General features: G+C 39.3%; 1 protein-coding gene across 3 annotated transcripts in view; it reads right to left on the reverse strand.

Moving 5' to 3' along the window:
* The window catches only part of UGGT1 (UDP-glucose glycoprotein glucosyltransferase 1), a 105,200-nt gene extending 85,664 nt beyond the window's left edge, over positions 1–19,536 (reverse strand). For 2 of the 3 annotated variants that reach the window (XM_072960774.1, XM_072960773.1), the window contains exons 1-4: positions 19,303–19,536; positions 14,281–14,416; positions 9,425–9,507; positions 7,043–7,173 (exon numbers count right to left, since the gene is read on the reverse strand). In XM_072960774.1, the coding sequence (XP_072816875.1) occupies positions 7,043–7,173; positions 9,425–9,507; positions 14,281–14,416; positions 19,303–19,360 (408 nt within the window). In that variant the 5' untranslated portion in view covers positions 19,361–19,536. Of the gene's footprint in view, positions 1–7,042; positions 7,174–9,335; positions 9,367–9,424; positions 9,508–14,280; positions 14,417–19,302 lie in introns of those variants that run through there. The other variant, XM_072960775.1, reaches the window with a different exon arrangement.
* Positions 19,537–19,790: the final 254 nt, after the last annotated feature.

The raw sequence follows: 19,790 nt of genomic DNA on the forward strand, positions 1-19,790 counted from the left end.
AATCAAAACTACCATGAGGTATCATCTCACATTGGTCAGAATGGCCAGCATTAAAAAATCTACAAATAATAAATGCTGGAGAGAGTGTGGAGAAAAGGGAACCCTCCTACACTGTTGGTGGGAATGAAAATTGGTGCAGCCACTATGGGGGACAGTATGGAGGCTCCTTGAGAAACTAAAAATAGACTTACCATATGACCTAGCTGCCTCACTCCTGAGCAAACATTCGGAAAAGATGAAAACTCTAATTCAAAAAGATAACATGCACCCAATGTTCATACAATAGCCAAGACATGGAAGTAACCTAAATATCTGCTGACAGATGAATGGATAAAGAAGACGTGGGGTGTGTGTGTGTGTATGTGTGTGTATATATACACATATATATATACATACATACATACACACACACACACACACACACACACACAATAGAATATTACTCAGCCATAAAAAACAATGAAATAATGCCATTTGCAGCAACATGGTTGGACCCAGAGATTATCATACTAAATGAAGTAAGTCAGACAGAGAAAGAAAAATACCACATAATATCACTTATATGTGGAATCTTAAAAAATGACACAAATGAACTTATTTATAAAACAGAAATAGACTCACAGACATAAAAAACAACCTTATGGTTATCAAAGGGGAAGGGGTGGCGGATAAATAAGGAGTTTGGGATTAACATATACACACTATTATTTTAAATTAGATAAACAACAATGCCCTTCTGCTGTAGGACAGGGAACTATATTCAATATCTTGTCATAACCTATAATGGAAAAGAATCTGAAGAAGTATATATATATGTGTAACTGAATTACTATGCTGTACACCAGAAAGTAACACAACATTATAAATCAACTATACTTTCAATTTTTTTAAAGTGTGTTTACAGAGAAATGTATTAATCCAGTAAATACATTGTTAGTGGCTTAGTTAAGTGCTAGACAGTAATTTTCATTTTTATTGTTTTAAAATTTATACTAAGGGGGAGGGTAGAGCTCTAGAGTTAGAGTGCATGCTGACTGAGCATGTACCAGGTCCTGTGGTTCAATCCCCAGTATCTCCATTAAGAAATAAATAAGCAAACCTAACCACCTCCCCTCAAAACAAACAAAAAAAGTACAAAAAAAATTTATACTAATAATCTATGAAAACATACTATTAAAAATGAAAAAATTCAAAATATTTTAGAATAAACATAAGAAGTTCCCATTCACGGCCGTCATTCAAAAATCCACAAATGACAAATGCTGGAGAGGCTATGAAGAAAGGGGAACCCTCCTACACTGCTGGTGGGAATGCAGTTTGGTGCAGCCACTATGGAAAACAGTGTGGAGATTCCTCAAAAGACTAGGAATAGACTTACCATATGACCCAGGAATCCCACTCCTGGGCTTGTACCCAGAAGGAAATCTACTTCAGGACGACACCTGCACCCCAATGTTCATAGCAGCACTATTTACAATAGCCAAAACATGGAAACAACCTAAATGTCCATCAACAGGTGACTGGATAAAGAAGAGGTGGTATATTTATACAATGGAATACTACTCAGCCATAAAAACCGACAACATAATGCCATTTGCAGCAACATGGATGCTCCTAGAGAATGTCATTCTAAGTGAAGTAAGCCAGAAAGAGAAAGAAAAATACCATATGAGATCGCTCATATGTGGAATCTAAAAAACAGAAACAAACAAACAAACAAAAACAAAGCATAAATACAGGACAGAAATGGACTCATGGACAGAGAATACAGACTTGTGGTTACCGGGGTGGGGGGCGGGGTAGAGGGTGGGAAGGGATAGACTGGGATTTCAAAATTGTAGAACAGATAAACAAGATTACACTGTATAGCACAGGGAAATATACACAAAATGTTATGATAAATCACAGAGAAAAAAATGTGACAATGAGTGTGTATATGTCCATGTATGACTGAAAAATTGTACTGAACACTGGAATTTGACACAACACTGTAAAATGATTATGAATCAATAAAAATGTAAAAAAAAAAAAAAAAGAAGAAGTTCCCATTCACTAAAGATAATCTGTGTAAACAGTTTGCATTCTTTGGGGGCTTTTTAAAAACGCATTTTAAAATATTTACTTTTTGCAGGAGTGGGTATAGCTCAGTGGTAGAGCATATGCTTAACATGAACAAGGTCTTGGGTTCAACCCCCAGTACCTCCATTAAAAAAAAAATATATACACACACACACACACACACACACATATAGAAATAAAGAAAGAATTTATTTTTTGACTTTGAGTTTTACTACATATGTACAAAGGCCTCCCTTATTCCATGAATTTAAATAAAATAATCATATACTTTCTCCTTACACAGGGTGACCAGAAGTTCTGGAAGCATAAGTATACATAATAAATGGCTTATTGACTTTGTGTTACAATAAATATATTCAGTGACATTCATGATATGTTCAACGCGTTTATCCCTTATTAATGCTACATAGTTCAATGCACTACAAATTTGCAGCAAATGTGGTACATTAACATGGAATTTCCACATGTCCCTGCACATGCATCTGTGATACACTGATTTTTTTTCTCTAATTTTCACTGGCTAAATCTGTGCCTGTAGCATATCTCAGAAGATGTCATCAAAGACGTTCAGTTTGTAAATATATATTTATATTCACATTATATTATAAATATGTCTCCAAAAATAAAAAAGGAAAAGAAAACCCAAATAAACCAATTCAAAAATGGGTAAAGGTCTTAAGTAGACAAGCTTCCAAAGGAGATATTCAGATGGCTAATAAGCACATGAAAAAATTTCCCACATCACTGATCATTAGGGAAATGAAAATCAAAACCTATGATACCAATTCCCACCTGTCAGTATTATAGTCATTTTCAAAAAAAAACAAAAACAAAGTAACAAATGTTGGCAAGTATGTGGAAAAAGTGGAATTGTGGTGCATTTCTAGTGGGAATGTAAACCAGTGCAGCTGCTCTGGAAGAGTCTGGCAGTTCCTCGAATTGTTAAACAGAGTTAGCATATGATTCGTAAACTACACTCCCATGTTCACATTCAAAAGAAGTGAAAATAGATTCAACCAGACACCTGTTTACCAATGGTTCACAGCAGAATTATTCACAATAGCCAAAAGGCAGAAACGATCCAAATATCCAATGGATAAATAAAATGTGTTACATATATCCAATAGAATATTATTCAGCCATAAAGAAGTGAAATTCTGACATATGCTACAACATGGATGAACCTTAAAAACATGATGCTATGTGAAATAGGCCAGACAGAAAAGGATAAACATTTAGGAGTTCACTTATATGGGGTGTCTATAATGGGCAAATTCACATGGAGAGAAAGTAGAATGGTGGTGGCCAGGGGTTGGCAGGGACAGAATAGAGGGAAAGGGTAGTTCTTATTTGATGGACATGAGTTTCAGTTTCACAGGATGAAAGGGGTTCTGAAGATGGATGATGGCGATGATCACACAACAGTATGAATACCACTGAACTGTACACTTAAATGCGGGTAAGAAGATAAATTTTAGTTTATGTATATTTTACTACAATTTTAAAAAGCTGAAGCAAAAAATTTAAAGGTCAAAGTAAAAGGAAGCTTGTGACTCAAGTGCATTTAGAAATCTGGTATTTAAATAAAAGGAAAGAACCATGCACTCAGCCTTTCATATGTGCACAATACCGTGACGTAGGACCACATGAGGGAGGGGGCCTCTTCTTTTTTTAATTTTTATTTTTTTAATTGAAGTACCATCAGTTACAGTGTGTCAATTTCTGGTGTACAGCACAATGTCCCAGTCATGCATATATACATGCATATATTTGTTTTCATATTTTTTTCATTAAAGGTTATTACAAGCTATTGAACATAGTTCCCTGTGCTATACAAAAGAAACTTTTTTAAATCTATTTTTATATACAGTGGCTAACATTTGCATATTTCAAACTCCAAATTTATCCCTTCCCACCCATTTTCATAGGTAACCATAAAATTGTTTACTATGTCTGCGAGTCTGTTTCTGTTATGTAAATGAGTTCATAGTGTCCTTTTTTTTTTTAAGTTTCCACATATGAGTTATATCATATGGTATTTTTCTTTATTTCTGGCTTACTTCACTTAGAATAAAAATCTCTAGGTCCAGCCTCTTTGCTGCAAATGGCATTATTTTATTCTTTTTATGGCTGAGTAGTATTCCATTATATAAATATACCATACTTCTTTATCTAGTCATCTGTCCATGGACATTTAGGTTGTTTCCATGTCTTGGCTATTGTACATAGTGCTGCTATGAACATGACTCTTTATATCCAGGCTCCAAGAACAAATGAAGAGAAAAGATGAAAGAGTCACCACTTTACCAACCCCAAGAATTAACAAGTTAAGCATAGAGTGGTAATGGCTGCTAAATCAAAAAGAGAAGAAAGCACACACTAGATGCCTCCTGATGGAAGAACGGCACACCACCAACAGACTTGCCAAAGGGATGAAACACAATTTGGACTAAGACTCTGGATCCATCCACCAATTTTCAGAAACACAGACCAGAGGAAAATGCAGAAGGTACCATGCATCACAAGTGTGTGATCAACAAAATGTAGACTGTGAAAAAATCTATAGGGCACACAGTCTGTTATTCATCAGAAAAGAAAGGGATGGAGGGAGAACCTATAAATTAAGAGACTATCCACCCCTCAAAATACGATCAAATTTTTAAAAATTGGGCCAGGACTAATAAACTCTACTGTGTAGAGATGCTCTCTTGGGTAATAAAATGATTTAAAAAAAAAAAAAACAGCAAGTGATTCCAACAGAAGAAAGTGATTCCTCCTGAAGGGCAAAGGCAGCTGTGACAACGGGGACAGAGCACATGAAGAGCTCACAGGGTGCCTGGCTAAGTTCTAGTCTATTTCTTAATCTGGCTGAAAACTGCAAGAGTGTTCACTTCATAATAATTCATTATACTATATGTTTTGTGAGTCATTTTCTATACCTGTTTTATTTCAGAATTTTAACAATGGTTTTAAAATTAACATTTCTTTTATACTAAATATATAATTGGTGTACACACATCTTTGATTGTCTTGCTCTTTACTTTTAACAAGTTTGTTCAACTCAAAATTCAACAAGATCTACACATGCATTAAGCTGACACATTTTTTTAAGTCTCTATTGAAGTTAGTTCCTCCTTCCCTCTTTTCTCCTCCTTCTAACTTACTTGCTGACAAAATCAGATCATTTGACCATAAGGTTTCCCACATTCTAGATCTTCCTGACTGTCTCATATGATATGGCTTCATATTTCCTACCTCCTGTGAACTGCTTTTAGATCCACAGGCTGTGATCAGACTCTAGGGTTAATTGGTTTAGCAAAACTACAGCTCCTCTCTCCTGAGCTGTGTTATATAAATGAAGTTTTTTGTGTGCATGTTCTTTTTCTTTTTTCCTTAAATGAAAAAATTGGGGGGGCGGAGGGATAGAGCACATTTGGTAGAGTTCATGTTTAGCATGCATGAGGTCCTGGGTTCAATCCCCTGTAGATCCATTAAAAAATAAATAAATATATTATAAAACTCCTAAAGGAAAACATAGGCAGAACTCTGTTGGACACAAATCACAGCAATATAGTTTGAACTAGCTCCTGGAGTAATGGAAATAAAACCAAAATAAACAAATGGGGTCTAATTAAACTTAAAGGTTTTTGCACAGCTAAGGATACCATGAACAAAATGAAAAGACAACCTACAGAATGGGAGAAAATATTTGCAAATGATGTGACCAACAAGGGATTAATTTCCAAAATATACAAACAGCTCAAACAGCTTAACATAAAATTAAAAACACAAGCAACCCGATCAAAAGATGGGCAGAAGATCTCTATAGACATCTCTCCAAAGAAGACATCCAGATGTCCAACAAGCACACGAAAAGATGCTCAGCATTACTAATTGTTAGAGAAATGCAAATCAAAACTACAATCAGGTATATCACCTCACACCAGTCAGAATGGCCATCATTAAGAAGTCTGCAAACAATAAATGCTAGAGAGGGTGTGGAGAAAAGGGAACCCTCCTACACTGTTGGTGGGAATGTAACTTGGTGCAGCCACTATGGAGGACAGTATGGAGGTTCCTTAAAAAACTAAAAATAGACTTACTGTATGATCCAGCAATCCCACTCCTGGGCATATATCAGGAGAAAAATGTAATTCAAAAAGACACATGTACCCCAATGTTCACAGCAGCAGTATTTACAATAGTCAGGACATGGAAACAACCTAAATGTCCACTGACAGATTAGCTGGATAAAGAAGACGTGTACACACACACACACACACACACACACACACACACACACACACACGGAATACTACTCAGCCATAAAAAGGATAAAATAATGCCATTTACAACAACATGGATGGACCTGAAAATTGTCGTTCTAAGTGAACTAAGCCAGAAATATAGAGAAACATGTCGTACAATATTGCTTATATGTGGAATCTAAAAGGGAAGACACAAATGAACTTATCTACAAAACAGAAACAGACTAACAGACATAGAGAACAAACTTATGATTATCAGAGGGTAAAGGAAGTGGGAAGGGATGAACAAGGAATTTGAAAATTCCACCTCTTGGGGAGTGACGGAAATGTTAACTATTTTGATTGTGGTAGTGGTTTCATTGGTGTATATATCTATCAGAAGTCATCAAATTGTACATCTGAAATATGTGTAGTTTACAGAAAGGAACCACACCACAATAAAGGTGTTAAAAATAAATAAATATATACTTTTTTTAAAGTTTTTAAAAAATAAGTGCAAATTATATTTTTTATAATGTATGATTTAAGTATTTAATATCATCAGCTTTGCTTATTATTTATGAACACACTGTAAATCTAGAAAACCTCAGGCAGAAGAGGTCTAGTTGTGTAACACAACTCCAGGACAACTGCAACATATCCAGTCATGTTACACAAGCCCTGAAAACACTGTTATGTGGAAGCACTGAACTCACCTGTTGGAAGGCTTGAATTGTAGCTGAGTAGGCACGAAGAGACAGACAAAATTTCAACAAATTCTGCTGTAGTGGTGACAGAAACTGAAATGCAGTTTCCAATATCGCATGATAATAGGAATAATCAGTACCTGTCAAGAAGAACATTAATCAAAATCATCATACACGACTAGAGCCATCCAAGTCAGACAGCTCATGGAGAACACGATCGCGAAATTTCTCCGCTATACTCTCTCGAACCGCTGGCAAATGCTTGCAATTCCTTGGTGCTCACAACGCAGTTGGACACTTCCTCTCCTTTTCCTTTGCTCAGACTCTTCCCTCTCCCTGGACTGTGATGTTCCCACTTCCCTGGATGATTGACCCCTACCTACTTTCTCATGAAGAATTCAGCAGCGAGATCACCTATTCCAGGGAGGGGCCCCCAATCCCCACTCCATGCCTCACTGGACCAAGTTCATCTCTTCTGTGCTCCCATAATATTTCACTGTCACATCATCTACTAAATTACTTATTCACTATTACATCTCCCCAAATGGTCTTTGAGCCCCCCAAAGGCAGAAATTATGACTTGTCTTTGTGTCCCCAGTGCTGGGCACGTTATCTACTCAAATAACCCAACAAAACTGAGCAGGGTGATGAGGAAGTTCAAGGTATTAAAGGATACTGAAGAAACTGTAGTTTGGGGAGAACCATTAAAACAACAACTGAAAGTGAGGATGGTATATAGCTCAGTGGTGGAGTGCATGACTAGCACGCACAAGATCCTGGGTTCAATTTGCAGTACCTCTGCTTAAAAAAATAAACAACAAAAAAAAAAAAAACCAAAATTACCTCACTCCCTTAAGAAAAAAAAAAAAGAAAAAATTGAAAGAAAAAAAAGGTAACAAACAAACGACAACTGGAAGAAACTATCTGAGGGAAAACAAACATGTACCAGTATGAAAAAACCCCCAGGATATAGTAAGTGACAAGTACAAGGTACCAAACAATGTATATAGTACACTTTTTATACTGTAAGAAAGAATAAAAAAGAATAGATACATACGTGTTTGTTATTAAAAAAAAGGGAAAAAAAAACACTGAAAGCTAGACAAATTAATTTAAATGCCTATAAAAATCAGGAGAGAAACAGAAGAAAAGGAAGATTTTTCTGTTACAGACGTTCATATAGCTTTGACTTTTAAATCACTGTTATCTATACATAAAAAAATTTTAAGAAAAATATTAACATTTCAAATAGCAAAACAGAAAATGCTTCATAAGGCATTAGCATCTTCTAAGTAGAAAAAGAGATCAGAAAGAAATACTTCAAAAGGTTGCCAGAATGTTAACGGTGAATATCTTTGGGTAGTGGGACTATAAATAATACTTCAAATAAAATGTTTAACATACTTTTATGATTATTTCCAAGAACTCATACTCCCTAATTTTCACAAGAACACATTATCATTTATATTGAAGAAATGTCATTGTAAATGTCAGAGTTCGAATTTCATTTAAAACCCACTTGATAAATTTGTTTTATGAAATCGTAAACTAAAATTTTTTTTTTTTGGATAACGCAAACAATTCTACTTGACTCTCCATTCCATCACTAAAGCTGGGAGATGCTGGTTCAAAACCTTTAATTTAGGTACTTAAATCGCAACAAAAGAGATTCAGATTTTTTTCAAATATATATTAATTTTTTAAAAATCAAAAAGTTAAAAATCGGTTCAGCCAAATATTAACAGCAGTCATATAATTTTTACGCATTTTCTCTTCAACAAGGACTTATGCCTGTCAATGTAATAGTCAAGGTTTTACAACTCCTGTATCAGCATCTTTGACAACTAATGTGTACACTCTACGTAGCTTCTACTGAATTAGAAAATGTTTGTCAAAGTACATCAGAAACTGTGAACAACTGCTACCTTGACAGTCGAGTTGTGGGTGGCTGGCATGCAGGATGGAAAACATACTGAATGGCACTGACTTAGTGGTAACAAACAACGGATAATAGAGCACTTGTGAAATCAGTTTGTAACTGAAATCAGTTTGTAAAGAGTGAATCAAATCGGATGGTTATTAAGTTAATACTAAATGATTTTAAATGAATTTGACTTCCACAAAATATTCACACAGCACTTTCAATAAAAGAACTCAAAAGAATAAAAACAAGGGGAGAAAAAAAAATCAAAGGTAGTTCTTACAGCCAGTTATAAACTTCAAAAATAATTATTAGTTTGTGTTAGTTCTGCTGGTGACCATCATAACTCTAGTCATTAAAGATAAAAATGTTTTCCATTACCTGCAATGTCACACATACTCTGACAGAAACCAATTTTTCTAATATTTTCCCAGACACCAAAGTCACAGAAACATTTGCTTCAATTTTACCATGATGATCTGATGATCCAAAGTTTTGACTGGCTTCTACAAAATTCCAAAATTTTTCTTGACTGTCTTCTGCTAAAAACTCACTGGGAGAAAAGGGGGAAATACCAGAAATTAAACAACTTAGTAAAATCTTCTAATATAAGCTATATTACTGAGGAGAATAAAATTCATTTTTTAAGTTTCCAAATGTCCATAGTTTGGCTTTTAATTTATAATAGATATTATACACAAACATGTATAACATGTTTTTTAATGATAAGCAAGTCTTCCTAGCTGATTAGCTATTAATAGATAATTAGCTTAGTAGTTTATTCACTTAATAACTTAAAGAGTATGCATTAAGAAACCTAGAATAATAAAAACAATGTCACAACAGGGAAGTCCCAATATAAAGAAAGCCTATGAAATCTCATTTGTGAAAATGCTGTCGGCACTGGAAGCAGAATTAGGAATTGATAATTCCAGTACTAGTTCTGCTCACTCATTTTCTGAAAAACTTAACCAGGAACAAAAAATGTGTTTGCCTAAGGTCCTCCCAAGGGAAATATAAACCCTAGAAAGATGTCTAGGACACGAAAGACAGCATGTTGTAGTCTTTTAATATCCATAAATTCACATTTTTGAGATCAAATTTTACTTTAAAGTTGGCACTAATTTAATAAAATCGGATCTCCGAATTTAATGCCATCTTAATTTTTTTCTTGACTTTATATTGCTGCCCTAAAATAATGGCTATGCTAAATTTCCCTTCATTCAAAAGTCTAAAATCCCTTTTTAAAAAAAAAAAAAAAGCATGTTCTAATTGAATGGTTCATGTAAATTGCTAATCTTCTCCTCCAAGCCACAGGGATGGACTGGTGGTCTTTCCCTGACTTAAAGCCAACTACAGATCTGGGTCTCAGCTTACCTAGCCAAAGGAAGACTTTCCCATTACTTGTCAACACTGGGCTGTACAACTCTCACGCTACTCCACAGCTAGACACAGAAATATGGGGAAAAATAAGAAGCATTTCCTAGTAATGCACAGCTTCTCTAAAAATAGGTTTCTGAAAACACCCATTATCATAATGCATTAAATTATCTAGGGCCTCCTTGCGTGGGACATTTTCCTAGGCTTTCTAATAACTGACACAGACATCATCCCAACCTTATAATAGCTTATAGTCTAAGAAAACAGGTACCGAGACAGATGGATTATGATATGCAAATACACACTAAATTCATGAATTATAGCTGCACTTACAAGCTAACAGAAGAGGGGAGAGAGAATACACTCGTCAGTTGTGGTGAGAACACGGATTCACTTAAACTAAGACCCTCCTACAAAGGCCACTTGCTCATAGATATACGCTTTTCATATAATTACAGGAAAACTTCTTAAACACACAATCTTTTGCATCCCACTGCATTTATAAGTCTTACAATACATAAGTGTCAAAGAGTCTTAAGGAAATTAACTACCATATCCATTGAACTAATCCATGGGAGACAGGAACAATATAAGGTATTATTAAAAGGAACGCTGCCAATTGTTTACATTACACTTACATGTGTTTGCTTTTTGTTTTAAATTGTTTTGTAGCTTCTTATACCTATTCCACTCAGTAAAAAAATCTAGTTTTACAGATGAAATTGAATGATGTCTGGGATTTGCTTTAAAACAGTTCAGTGGGGGAAGAGAAGAGTGTGGTGGTGGTGTAGTTATTGGACTTGAGCTGACAACTGCTAAACCTGGGCGACAAGTAGAGGGAGGGAGGGCACATTCTATACGCCACTCTCTCCACTCAAACGTTCTGAAATGTCACAATAAAAAGGTTTTCACCTATGGCAAAAGAAAGAAAAACTAGAACAACCCGAATATCCACCACGTAGCAAATACCTGGTAGTAAATTTGTTTAACAAGGTTACTGTGGGAGATCAGAATTGGTCTTCCTTCTATACAGAAGGAAGGGGAAGGGAAATGCACATTTAAGAGGGCCTACGACATGACAGGCACTGTGCTCAGAACACTCCCCCATGTCCTCAAACCCTCAGAGCCACTCTGAGTTACAACCATTTTTTACAATAAAGAAACTGCAATTCAGAGAGGTTATTAACTCACTTAAAGGCACAGAGTTAGGAAATGAAAACTGTAATTTACATTCCAATCTCAATCAATCAAGTCTATCATGCTGCATTCTTGGGCCATTACAATATCAAAGGACTCAATAAATGATCATTTGTTTCAATTTTAATAATTACTTTATTTACACCTATTTCTGTTAGTAACCATAGCGGCTCAGAACATATTCAGGGGTCTACCTAATTAAATATGTATCACTCCATGGACAACCAGAAAGCTACAAACCCTACGTCAACATCAGGTTCAATCTAAAAATACACATGGGAGTATTTTTAGTCCCTAAGAGCCAGATGCAAGGAAAGCAAAAGGTCTGTGTGAGCCACATGCCTCGATGTGTGGATAAAGAGTCTGTTCCTTCTCCCTCCCGCCATGGACTGTGCTGGGATCCACCATCAACGTCCACCCTGGACCCGGAGGGAAGGCATGGCCTCAGCCTTGGAGGTGAATGTGGAATGATTTCAAGTAAGCACAGCTCATCTCTGAGTTGCCTACGTGTCCCATTACCTTGGCAAATTGTCTGCAAACAGCCACAAGAGAGGACTAAAAATAGTGAACCAAGATGGCAAATGGCCAGTGTACCATGAAAAGTGGCGACGCTTGCGATAGGTAACTTGGTGAAGTTTACAATACTCCCTTCAGAGATCAAAGAAACTGAAAACAACTGATCAATTAAGGTGGACAATTTTAGCATACTTTCTCAAAAGTCCACACGCGTATGCATCAGAGTCTTCTAAGACAATATACTAAAACCAAGAAATATGTTAGTGTGAGTGAGAGGAACACAATATCACTCAGCTAAGAACACTAAGCAGAATATATAAAACATCTGCTACGGTGAGTTGCACAAAATTATTTAGAAAGTGATAGTAAGTCTCACTGACTTAGTTTTATACCAGACAAGTCAACCAGACTAAGGGCAGCAGAAAGGAAGAAGAAATGTTCAGTTATGAGGCTCAGGCTGTCTAGGACCGCAAACAACCTTCAGCCACTTCACTCTGACAACCACCCAAGATCTAACAAAGTGCTGAGGCCTGAGGAGCGCCACCCACTGATCAAATCAGTTACTGTAACATTGCTATGAAATACATGCAGTGGGGGTCTAGGGTCCGAGGGGAGAAGGGGATTGGTTGGTTGGGTTTTTGGGGCTGTTTTTGGGTTTTGCCATTTTGTTGCTGATATTGCTGAGAAAACGGACAGACAAGTGATGGGAGAGAGTGTGTTCAGCAGAAAGTCCCGGAGGCTTCTCAGCAAGTCAAGACCAGCTCCTACGTGGCCCACGTTCCCACTGGCCTCTCAATACCACATGGGGCTTTTCCCTAGGAGATACAACTGTTCATATACACCATCAACATAAACTTTTCACTCACATTCTTCTAGGGATTAAGGGGGAAGACGTTCAAAGATAAAATTCTAGGTTGAAGCTCACAAAAGTAAGACCACAAAGTTAAGTGAAATAACGCAACAGTTCACATTTCCAGCACTGTCAAATTCTGAGGATTTACCCAATGCTCGCTGTTAAACCCACTTAAAGGTATGCTTTAGAAAGATCCTCTAGGAGGAGGGTAGAGCTCCATGGCAGAGGGCACACTTAGCATGCATGAGGTCCCAGGTTCAATCCCCAATACTTCCATTTTTAAAAAAAGAAAGAAAGAAAGAAAGAAAGATTCCCTATAGATCCTAGCTGTATGTTATCTGAGATACAATACAAATAAATTCCTATCTATTAACAAAAAACTGGCTAAAAGAGAGGCATCTGGTTGTATTTATATTATGCACACTAACTAAACAGTACACTTGGATTATAAAATCGCCCAAGAAATCACTGACTATATTGCATTTTATCAATCTGAAGACACTGTCAATTTTAAGACATGTCATTATTTTATGAAACACTAAGAATGAAAGATGCTAACAATTTTAATTGTAAGCTAACATTCATTTTTTTATTGAAGTACAGTTGGTTTATAATGTTCTGTGAGCTTCAGGTATACAGCAAAGTGACTATATATTCTTTTTCAGATTCTTTTCCATTGTTATTACGTGATATTGAATGCAATTCCCTGTGCTATACAGTAGGCTCTTCTTGTTTACCTATTTTATATATATATATATAGTAGTGTGTATATGTTAATCCCAAACTCCTAATTTATCCCTGCCCTCCCTGGCCTACCATATCTTTCTGCTTTTGTTAACCATGTAAGCTAACATTTTGATTTGATGAAATGCATCCTGACTTCGGAGAGGTTAAAATTAGATCAACTGGGGCCACTTCCTCAGTCTCCCCTGCACTCTCTACCCCGGGAGGTCTCCTGCCAAGTTCTGAGGGGCATGTCCTTGTCCCCCTCCCTGTCACACTCCCTTCTCTTCCTTTCATTACACACCTCTTAACACCTTCGGATAAACAGAAAATGTCCTTTAAGTACAATTATTTCTTTCCTTTTGACCACATTTATACTTTTCCTGGAAGATAACATAATAATTTAACCAATTTAATAAATTTGTCTAAAGAAGTCCCTAAGTATTATATTATAAATATAGTCGTCGCCTGCTGACAGATGCTGGGTGCAAACGGCCTGTGAACAGCACACAGCACAGTGTGCCCTGAAAGAGGCTCTTACTAAATGCATATGATGGCAACCACACTCCCTAAAAAAGCTCCTGAACATTCATTAGCTGAGCCTACATTTTTACTCTAACATGTGAAAAAGAAAAAAGGAAAAAGAGGCCTCCTTACCTGGCTTCCAACAACAAGGGAGTGGAAAACCACTTTGTTGTAAGAGAGGTTGTGATGGCTTTTGAATCTGCCTTCACTGAGGAAAACAGCCACAGTCCAGTGAGAACAATCAAAAGTCCCATTTTATGGCAAACGCCTAAAAAGGGAGAAAAAAAATGTTTTGTTACAAGGCAATGTTTAAACCTGAGTCCTAATACTTAGAGACACACAATAACATGAATATTACAGAAATAGAAATGCTCCCGAAACCAAACAGCACCCACCGTCTAGACAGTTCAATAGATAATCTGCGGAGTGACCGACAGACAATGAAAGGTGTGTGGTTCATTACACTCTTTCCCACAAAGGCTCTACTTGGTTTCCTGGGCGCCTACACTACACAGAAGTGTAAAAGTCATACTTTATGAAGCATAGGAGGAAAGCTGAGACAGAAGCTCAGCTTCTGGATGGATGTAACAGGCTGACCTGTATGCCCCAAAAAAGATACGGCAAAGTCCTACCCTCCCAGGACCTCGGAATGTGAACTTGTCTGGAAACAGGGTCTTTACAGAGGTAATCAAGTTAAAATGAGATCATTAGGGCAGGCCCTGACCCAATGCCTGGTGTTATAAAAAAAAGGGGAAATTGGGGCAGAGAGACAGGTACACAGAGTGAAGGCTACGGTGAGGAGACACGGAGAGCAGGCCAGGTAAAGACGGAGGCAGAACTGGAGTTTATACAGCAAGCCGTGAACACCTGGGGCTCCTAGAAGCTGGAACAGGCAAAGAAAGATCCTCCCTGTCAGGTTTCAGAAGGAATACGGTCCTTTGACACCTTAACTCAGAGATTCCAGCCTCCATAACTTTGTAAGACAATAAACGTTGTTCCAGTTTATTTGTTTGTTGTTTGTGGTCCTTTGTTAGAATGGCCTTAGGAAGCTAGTATGATAAGTCTTGAACGAAAACTCAAATCTAGGTTTGGGAATGAGGAAATGTAGGAACTCAATAGGTCCCCATCTACAAAATAAGGAAGTTGGGGTCACTAGTAAATCTCACGGCCATAGGATGCAAGCTTCCTAAATCCCCAGCTTCCTCAGCACACTGTGACCCTCATGGCATCCACATCATTCCAGAAAAAGGTCTTCAGTTGCAGACTTCTTTGATATGATTTTTCAACAGAACCCTAACCAGACTTCCCCTGGGCTATAGAAAAGTCCACATCCAAGTCCCACCCATCTGAATGGAAACACAAGGGGACATGAATCCGTGGGAAACACTAAACCAAACTTGTGCTTCTGAATGTTAACGGCTCACCCCAATTCCTTGACACTAGTTATAAAACATACTGTTGGGGGAGACATAATCCAATCCATATTGCAGTGACCAATCAGTATCTTCTTTTTACAAAAAGCATTATTTTCTTTGTGTCAACATCTTGCTTCATACAACACACAATGTCTCTGAAGAACAATGGTCAAAAGCAAAATCAATTATAAGAAATAGAAAAGTTGCTGTTACAAGAGTTTTAACTTTAGGCACTGCCAGTTTCTTTGGAAACAAACAAAAAAGAATAAACATCCCATTCATAAATAAGAACTTAAAAAAATCAACACCGGTAGAGATTAAGACTAAAACCCAGGGCAGACCTCTGACAATGAAACCTGCCAACAGTGGCTCCTGGCTTGGGGATGCGGGCGTTGTGGTGACACACGCCCCTTTCAGAATGGAGCAATAGTTACTGACATTTCCTGCAGGGGAGCAAGAAGGACCCTAGCTCTTACATCCAATGTCAGATCATTCAAAAGCTCTCTTAGACACCCTCCCCTGGAGGTCTGTGGACTGCAGCATCAGAAACCCACACCGCATGAGAACACAGGCTAGTAAAAGAAAACCTTTAGAGTCAGGGATCTGTGAGCAATTCCTGAGTTTGCTACTTGCTAGCAGTTTAACCACAGCTAGGCGCATTACCTAATAACTCCTCCGCCCTCAGTCTCGCACACTCTAGAATAGGAGTAACGGTACCAGCCACACCAGGTCACTGGGAGACAGGGAAAGCAATGTGAAAGTCACTTCGTAAAGTGCCAAGGACTATACCAGAATCAACTGTTCCAGTAAAATGGGTCATCACAAGGAAAAGAAACTGAAAGCCATCTTCTACATTATAGAATAACCCTCGTCTTTTTACATGGTCTCAAAAATAAGTCTTGGAAAGGTATCCTCTGTGGCTAGGGGAAAAAAATCCAAAAAGTTCTCCCCCAAAGTCTCTTAGCTTCTAAACTGGAGACAGCACAGGAACTATGTTGGAGCAATATTATGTTCCGGCTATGTTTACAATGTGTCCTGAGGGACCTAGACGTGCGCTCCCCAGAAGTGGTGATTCCAGGTGAGAGATGGGATGCCACTGCGCGCTGATCCACGCTGACAGCATGCACAGGGTGGGCAGGGGCCTGGGAGTGGGAGAAGGCCCCAAGAAGACACCAGCATTTATTGAGCAATGACTCCCGGCAAAATCACCCTGGACAGCAGCACTGTCAGGGCTCGGCATACACCACATTATCCCGTCTTCCACACAACACCCAGGAGGCTGCAGCTCCTGAGGGTGGCTGCCTCGTCCTCTCTGCTCACCACAGCCAACAACAGACAGCCCACAAATACACTGCTTAAGGAATGAAACACTATCAACCCCACTTTAAAAATAAGAAAACTGAAGCTCAGAGAGGCCAAGGAACTTGCCCAACTAATAAACAGTGATGCTTGGAGCCCACATCTGCCTGTTTTAAAAAGTTCTGCAGTACCCTGCTCTCTGCCCTGGCTCTCTGGCGTTAGAAGGGGTAAGAATTCACACTGCAGACCCAGACTGAGGGAAGGGCTTTATTGTGAGACCCCAGGCAAGGCCAAGGATATTCTAGGGGCAGAGTCCTTGGGACATGGGTGGCTGAGAGAGGGACAGTTTCAACCTGAAACCAAGGGTGCAGGCCTGAAGTTGCAACCAGAACAAATGGAGCAACTAGCCCAACAGATCCACACTTGGGCTGGCTTTGGGGACAGCACATGAGCTCCTCCAGAGCAGGGAGTTTCGTCTGTCACAGTCACAGGCCCAGCACAATGCTTGGAACACGGGAGGCACTCAAAATGAAATAAACAAATGTGGGCTTTGTTCACCGAGGGATGAATGAAAGCCACCAGAAAAAAAGATGTGGCACCAAGAGCAAAGACGATACGAAAAGCCTAGGATTTGAGAAGGGTGAAAATGAAAACTCTATGCACTGTGACTCACCCAGAGATCCCCTTGTTCCTGGGAGCACAGTACAGCACCAGTGTGGATGAGAAAGGGAGGAGAGCCATACATGAGAGAAGAGCTTTCCCACCCAGACCCCACCTCCTAGATACCACAGGGGACACCAGAGGCAACAGCTGTCGAGGAAAGCTGAAGTAAGAACCTCACTGACATGGCCTTTTGTTTGAGGATGCCTTCATTTTATGAGATCTCTTATCCCTCTAACCCTCATGGTTCTTAAATGTTGCTTATAAAGAGGAACAGTCTCTGAAATAACTGTCAGAATCCTCAATGTGACACTGCGTGACTGTAGGCATACTGCTTGTGGCATGGTGGAGAAATTAAAAACAATCTTTAGTAAGTTCTAGGCCCAAATGTGTATCATCTGTAAAATCTAGTATGTGGCTCGGTTTCTTTAGTTTAAATTAAAGACACTCTCTTTTGCTTATTTACCTACAGCAAAGTATCAGAAATGTTAATCAAAATTATATCATGGCAAATGTTTTTTGCTTTAGGAAAACAGAAGAGATACAAATTTCTACGTCATTACCAACTTTTTCTTTTTCCATTTTTACGCTGAAGAAAACAGCTAGCAAACTTCCAAAAATCAACTTGCAGCCTGCAAGTTAATAGCTATTTGAGTTTCCACATATATGATAACAGCAAGGAAAAAACATTAGGAAGCACCCTTGCTGAGAAATAAATTTATTTCTGAAATAACTAAACTTAATATACATTTATACATATTTGTTAAAAACCCATTTCCTGTGAGCCACATAAATCTAATTTCTGATTAAAAGATAATACACATCTGATATGAAAATGATCACAAGTAACTGCAGAAAAGGTCTAACAGAATTTTCTCCATAGTTCAATTTATTCCCCTCAAGTTAAACGTGCTCTGTGAAGGTGCCAGGCTGCTGTACAAAGCCATATTTATTTCCTACAATAAAAATGAGTTTCAGCCAAATTTATCAAAGCAAGTCAAGTAGAAAGGCTACAATCATCCCTAATTTTGTGATGCTGTTATATAGCTATCTAAAACGTCTTCAAACATCACACTAAAATTGGCTGGCCAGGTGCATGATGAATGTTTCCAAAATAGTGTGGCATAGTAAAGCGTAAGACCTCAGGACTTCAAATGAACAAAATACGCCAATTCTCAAATTGGGCAAGAAATGGAAAACAATCCAGAGATTCCGGCCAAGGAACGCGAGCAGCTCACACCCATAACTTACTGGCGATGGACGCGGATCTTATTCTTCAGGCAGGTCCCACACGAAAAGTGAAACCGGATCACTCAATTTCCATCCAACAGATCCCCACATTAATTGAAAACGGCAACCAGTATTCATCACCCGAATTCATTTTAGGGAAGACCGAGATCTACAAAAAGATCCAGTCGTTCTCCAGTCGGGGTCCTGCAAACTGCTGGTCCTCCACCCAGTCAGGGTCAGGCTCGGGCTAAATTCAGGTTAGGGCACTTCCCCCATCTCTTCCTGCATTTGGGCACACGGGTCTCAGAGCTCTTCAAGCAGGGCTCTCAACGGCTCCAGAGAGCCGTGGCCACCCTGGCAGAAAAGGCATCCTGCCCAGAAGACACTGAGGGGCAACTCGGGGCGCTCACAGGGAGGGGGAGGGCTAGGACATGGGAGGGAAACTGAGTCAGGGAAGAAAGAGAAGCTCAAGGTGACCCGGACTCAGAGCGGCCTCGCGCCCAGACCCTCGCCCGGTCCGCGCGACCTCCCTCCGCCATCCCGGGGGTACCTGTCACCGGCCGCGCGGCGGCGGCACACGCGCCGCTCGCATCCCCTCTCCACCCCATGTCGGGGCCGCGCTCCGTCCGCCACGGCACCTGCCACAACGCCTGGACGGGGCGGGGCGGCGGCGGAGGCTGCAGCAGCTGCGCCAGTAAGCAGCCGACACGCGCCTTTTTCGCGGCTCCGCTCGCAAGCCGGCCTCGCACAGCAAGCGCCCGGCCGCCCACCGCCCTTTACTTCCGCTTCCTACTCGCCAGCCTCGGAGGACTTCCGGCTACCGAGTCGTGGTCTGGCCGCCCAGAGCGCCGCGCGCGCCGCCATCTTACATCTGAGGAGGCCCGCCTCTCTCCTTGCTTCCTGCCGTCAGAGTGGTCGAGGAGGTCGTCGTTGTCCAGGTTCCGGGGAGACTTATCGGCCTGACCGCTGAGACCCAAAAGCTTTACCACGTGCTGAAGCCAGTTAGGGGTTTCGCACTTTTTTCTGATTTGAACTCTG

This window comes from Vicugna pacos, chromosome 5, assembly GCF_048564905.1.
Source record: "Vicugna pacos chromosome 5, VicPac4, whole genome shotgun sequence".
In the NCBI taxonomy this organism is placed as follows: Eukaryota; Metazoa; Chordata; class Mammalia; order Artiodactyla; family Camelidae; genus Vicugna; species Vicugna pacos.